The sequence below is a fragment of the Geospiza fortis genome, unplaced genomic scaffold (genome assembly GCF_000277835.1).
Source record: "Geospiza fortis unplaced genomic scaffold, GeoFor_1.0 scaffold474, whole genome shotgun sequence".
NCBI lineage: Eukaryota > Metazoa > Chordata > Aves > Passeriformes > Thraupidae > Geospiza > Geospiza fortis.
The window spans coordinates 245,391-250,765 of NW_005054661.1; the positions used below are offsets into that span (position 1 = coordinate 245,391).

General features: G+C 42.2%; 1 protein-coding gene across 1 annotated transcript in view; it reads right to left on the bottom strand.

Moving 5' to 3' along the window:
• Positions 1-5,369, bottom strand: part of MCM3AP (minichromosome maintenance complex component 3 associated protein) — a gene marked incomplete at its 5' end in the record, with an annotated part of 20,591 nt that extends 15,222 nt beyond the window's left edge. Inside the window, 6 exons of the mRNA XM_031064981.1 lie at positions 135-358; positions 743-882; positions 1,850-2,046; positions 3,028-3,175; positions 4,452-4,530; positions 5,166-5,369. Coding sequence (XP_030920841.1) covers positions 135-358; positions 743-882; positions 1,850-2,046; positions 3,028-3,175; positions 4,452-4,530; positions 5,166-5,369 — 992 coding nt within the window. The remainder of the gene's footprint in view (positions 1-134; positions 359-742; positions 883-1,849; positions 2,047-3,027; positions 3,176-4,451; positions 4,531-5,165) is intronic.
• Positions 5,370-5,375: the final 6 nt, after the last annotated feature.

The following is a 5,375-nucleotide window of genomic DNA, read 5'->3' on the forward strand; positions in this document are numbered from 1 at the left end:
CAGTCATCTGGCATTACCACTGGAAAACCCATTTCACTGTGCTTTGAGTCACTCTGCAATTCAAAACATTACAACAACTATTGCTTTTTGCTTCCTTTTTTTACAGCATGATGGGATCTTTTGCTTTTTATCACCAAACACCTCCATCCACAGTGCTTACCTTTCTTATTCCACGAGTTCTGTTCCAGACAAAATCATACCATTCTCCGTAGTTTCCTTCTCCTTGATCCATAATATTTGTCACTAAATAGTCCATGGTCATGCTCAGTACCTCAGAGGGTCTCAGTTCATGGGGCAAAGGTTCCTCCTGATCTGCTGAAGACCTGCTATATTCCTTGATTGCTGCTGCATGATCCACCTGCAAGAGGTGAGGAAAAGAATAAAAACCTAAGTATGTACAACTTCCCAGCAGTAAAGAGGATTTCATCCCACCTATGCCTTTAACTTCAGTAAGGAGTTGACTATTGAAGTGTTGACTTAGTCTCAAACTCATAACCTTTAAGACAATATATAGCTATAGATAATTACATATAATATGTAATTACAGCTTTAGAAGTACAGTTCTAAATAACTGAATAAAATACATGACATAGTGAAAAAGCAAATCTTGTTTTCCAGAATTCAAAGGCAATAATTAAACAGCCTACAGAATTTCTGTACCAGAATTACCCCTGTAATCAGCTAAACAATACTGACAGCTCTAATGAGCATGAGGCATACTGATATCCTGGGAATCTCATACCTTATCAGTGCCTAGAAGCAATTCAAAGATGCTGAGCTGGTTTCTTGTCTCCCTCATGTAACGCTCCTTTTCAGGACACATATCTGGGCAAGTACCAACAACAGTTTTTGCTTTGCCAAGATCAGTCCTTTTTATCCGAGCTAAAAAAAACCACAGAAAAAATTGAACAAACACTAAGCATCCCTTGGGTCTTGGGTTTTTTTCTTCACAATAAGCTATTACCCTGATGCGCCAAAACAGCCCTGAGCATGCAAGACTGTACCCAAACTTTGGCTTAGTCGCAAATGGACAAGGATGGGGGTTCTCCCCACTCTGAGGCCTGTCCAAGTATTGCACATATTGCGAGTTTTGCTGAAAAGACTGAAGCTTTTAAAAGACACCCATTGTTTTTTGTCCTAAGGAACAGTAAATTCAAAATTCTGCATTGAGTGGACAAGAAGTCCGTCAACATTAAAAATAAGATCTTAAATTAGAAATAGCATCAGTTTTGAAACTGCAAGAAAAGCATGGAAGGTGTTACAATCATCACTGTGAAACAGAAGGACATTTCTTGAAATAATTCTCAGTTGTGTAATAGTTTGAATTTGGAGAAATACTAGAGGTACTGGTACAAGTTGCTCAGAGAAGCTGTAATAGCCCCACGCCTGGAAGTGTTCAGGGCCAGACTGGATGGGGCTTGGAGCAACCTGGGATAGTGGAAGGTGTCCCTGCCTATGCCAAAGGGGTGGGACTGGATGAGCTTTAGGGCCCCTCCCAACTCAAATAATTCTGTTATCTGTGGTTCTACGAAATGCAGTTAAGGTTTTGGGTAACCTTCTTTGAAGAGTCTCTAGAGAAGCAGATCTCTCTATGTGCCCTCCTTCACAGAAGATGGACATTCCACCCGTCCCCTTACACAAGACATTGCATGTGCAATAAGTAGAACAGATTTGTGTGTTTTACAAGAAAAAAAATACAGAATACTCTAGGAGAGTATTTTATAGACTGTTCCACATTAAACTCTCTTTTAAGCCATTTCCATAATATCCCAACAGCTTTGCCACAAAATCCAAACACTTCTTTCCAGCAGAGAAGCAGATGACACACTCATTAACCAATGTTAATTACCTTGTCGCATGATTTTGTCCCTCTGGTCCAAGAGCCTATATCTCTCTTCAGATGTCTCAGCCACCAATCCCACCAGGTTACTGAGAGATGACAGTGAAGCTCCCAAACCCTCCGAGCTCTGCCCTTCAGAACTGGAATCAAACAGCTCTGCTTCAAACTGCAGCGCCTTTCGAAGGCCAGGCTTCTTTGCTGGAGAACTAAAGCAGAAGACTTTTCTATTAATAATAATATGTTAGCACATGCCCTGGTCTTAATCAGTTCACTGCTATTTAGGATGCCAGCATCTCTTCAGAAGAGTATTTTGTTCACAGGGAAACATGAACAATGCATGGATGTGCTGCGCTAACACCAGCCCCGGGAGTTAATCTGGTTAAATCCTCAGCACTGCCCTGACAATGCTGCCAAGAGTTCTGGCATTGTGGAGAAAGTCCATAGAGGAGACAGAAAGGGATGGGTTTTGTAGCATTTTGCAACACTATGGCACAGCAGTTTGTATTTTAAGTTAGGCACTGGCTTGCTGGAGACAAACCCAATTTTCTTTCTACAGCAACAGAGATTATTAAAAGATTTTACACGGCCAAGTACAAACATGCTTTTTAAATCAAGGAATACTGATTCCTTCATAACATATTACTAATTTTATAGTTATATGATTACACATATCAAATTACTTTTGTCAGACTAGACAAACCATTGAGGTGTGACAAAGATACCAATCTTACCACTTCTGTGACTGCCATGAACCAGGAAGACTGTTCACTTGAAGTGAAACAATGATCCAAACTACTCCAAAAATGAGACTCTCATTCCACAGAGCTCTAATTGCCTCCAAAGGAAACTGCTTGCTTGAGAAGCTCATTGAATCACAACCACAGTGTCCTTACTGCTCAGTCCTAGTTGGGCTCAGCACTGTTTGTTCACTTTCCTCATGCCTCATACTACAGATGCTTTTATGAACAAAATTTTTTACTTTCACCAAAATAAAAGACCCTAATAAGCCATTAGGAATATCCTTCTGACAAAGTGTGAGAGCTGAGTGCTTCTAATCCAGACAAATCAGAAAAGAAGAGAAGCAGCCTCCCTGAAGAGAACGTGACTATGTCTGGCACACAGTGATCACTATTTTTCTCCAAGCTCCCCATTTCCTACCAGGTGAATTCCCAGAGGAGAGGACATACCTTCTCCCAGGCATGACACTGCTAGCAGAAGATCTTATTAAAGGTTTTCTAAGAGGGGAATGCTGATAGCTTTGCTCTTCACTGCTTTGTCTTCCTTCATCTTCGCCTGCTTTCTTCTCCCTGGATGAAAATTCCCTTTTTGCTGGACCTGAAATCACACATAAATATGAAACCATGTACCTGCCAAGTAGTTTAAGCAACAGCTTTTTCCTGACCCCATGAAGGTGGTGATGAAAACTAAGACTCCCAGTTTTGTACATGCATGCAAAACTTCCACAACAATTTGTACTAGGAGCTATATCAAGTTTCCACCAATTGCTGTCAAGGTCATTGTTCTATAAAGAATAAGTATTTTTCAAGACAGTATCACTTAGCAATAATGGTAATCAGCAATAAATGAAGTCTAATCCTGAACTGAATCACAGTTCTCTCAGATTTGCAATATAATCCACAAGCCATAACTCCCTATGCAAAATCCAAATTTATCCAAATGGATGCAATATCCATTTCACCTGCACAACTCCAAGCGCTCCTACTGAAAGTATTTATTTCACATATCCAATCTTAGACTCAGGTTGGCATGAATTAACACTTGCAGGAAGGGAGAATTTCTTCTTCCAGAGACAATTTTTCCACCTGGATTTTTCCAGCTGGATTTCTTGAACCCTCCAAGAATAGTTATTTCAGAATGCTGCCACAGACATAACACCATGATGAAATTACACTGGCAAAGAGGCAACCCTGGAGCTGCTGCTTCAAGATGTTAATTTCGGGGAGACAACTCAGCAGCTGTTTGTTCTCTGGAAGGCAAGGCTGTGGCTGGTCAAAGCTGAGGTGAACCATCCATGTGCTGGCAGCTGAAGTGCACCCACAGGCTAGGATCTCACAGGCACACACACAGCATTCATGGAGCTAAAGAAAGGGAAGCACCTGACATTATAAGTATTCCCTTGGGGACTGAACAATCTCCTCTTGCCCTAATACCAAGCAGGGTCTGGAATCCAGGTTTCCCACTTCTAAACTCTGTAGGTTGTTATCTTTTTTTGGTTCAAACGGTGTCTAACTATTGATGCACAGAACAGCAACCTCAGCAGACGCTGCAGAGATTCTCAGGACACTTTCCTTAGGTTGGTTCTCAGAACCTTTTCCTGAAAGCTAGATGTTCACATCCCAGTCCATGATGTGAGGCAGGCTGCAAGGCATTTCAGACTGGGTTTTCTTATACCCCTAAAGAATATCCTACTTCTGGACAGAAGCACAAAGATGAACATCACTATATTTCTATTGGATACTGCATTAAGGATTCAACCATGATATCACCTACTAAGAGATAATTTAGGTATCATCCTCAGCACATCAAGGAAAAGAAGTGCAGCTGGCACGCTATTTATACATCATTCAGTAGTCTGGAAACAGAGACTTACTTGTTTTCTTCTTTTGCCAAAATGTTACTATGTCTTTGTGCAACTCTTTAGCTTTTTTTCTGGCCAGAACTGCAGAGGCCTGAAAGGAAACAAAAGAAAAGCAAGGAAACCTATTGGCATCACAACACTGAAACACACGGTGCAGTTTTTGCCAGAGAAAAATTTACTAATCCCCCAAAAATTCTGGTTGCTGCATTTTAACTTCACTTAAGACCTACATGCAATCAGCTGAATTGGGCTCCACAAGAAACTGTTGCTTTTCTACAAACAAGAGTGCAGTTTTCATTACTGCTGGACCCACGCCAAGCACTCAGATTTAAGTCTTTCTTCATAGAATCAGAAACTGGATTGGGTTAGAAGGGACCATTCAGCTACACCCCCCTGCCCCGAGCAGAGTCACCTTCCACTAGACCAGGCTGCTCCAAGCCTCATCCAACCTGACCTCGGACATTTCCAAGGATGAGGCAGCCACACCTCTGAGCAACCTGTGCCCGGTTTGCTCAGAAAGAGCAAAGAAAATAAATTCTTCCTAACATCTAACTCCTATTTTAGTTTACACTGTTTCCCCTTGTCCTCTTCCAGTCTGTCCCTGTAAAAAGTTGCTTTCCCTCTTTATTGTAAGCCCCCTTTAGACACTGGAAGGGGCTCTAAGGTATCCCTGGAGACCTCTCCAGGCTGAAAACTTCCAAGAGTTATGCCACTTCTGATACTCACATGATCAAAAAAGTGGAGAACAGCCATTTTTTTATTGCGCCTGGTCATGATCCGGCGAACTTTTGCGAACTGGCCGAAGTGCTTTTCCAGCACAGTCCTGTCGTTCAGGTAGTCAGGGATGTTCTTGCACTGGACAGTCGTCAGCTCGGCGGCTGGCAGGACCCCCAGCCCCTCCGTGCTCTCGCTGCCGCGGCTCCGGCGAGCAGGGGC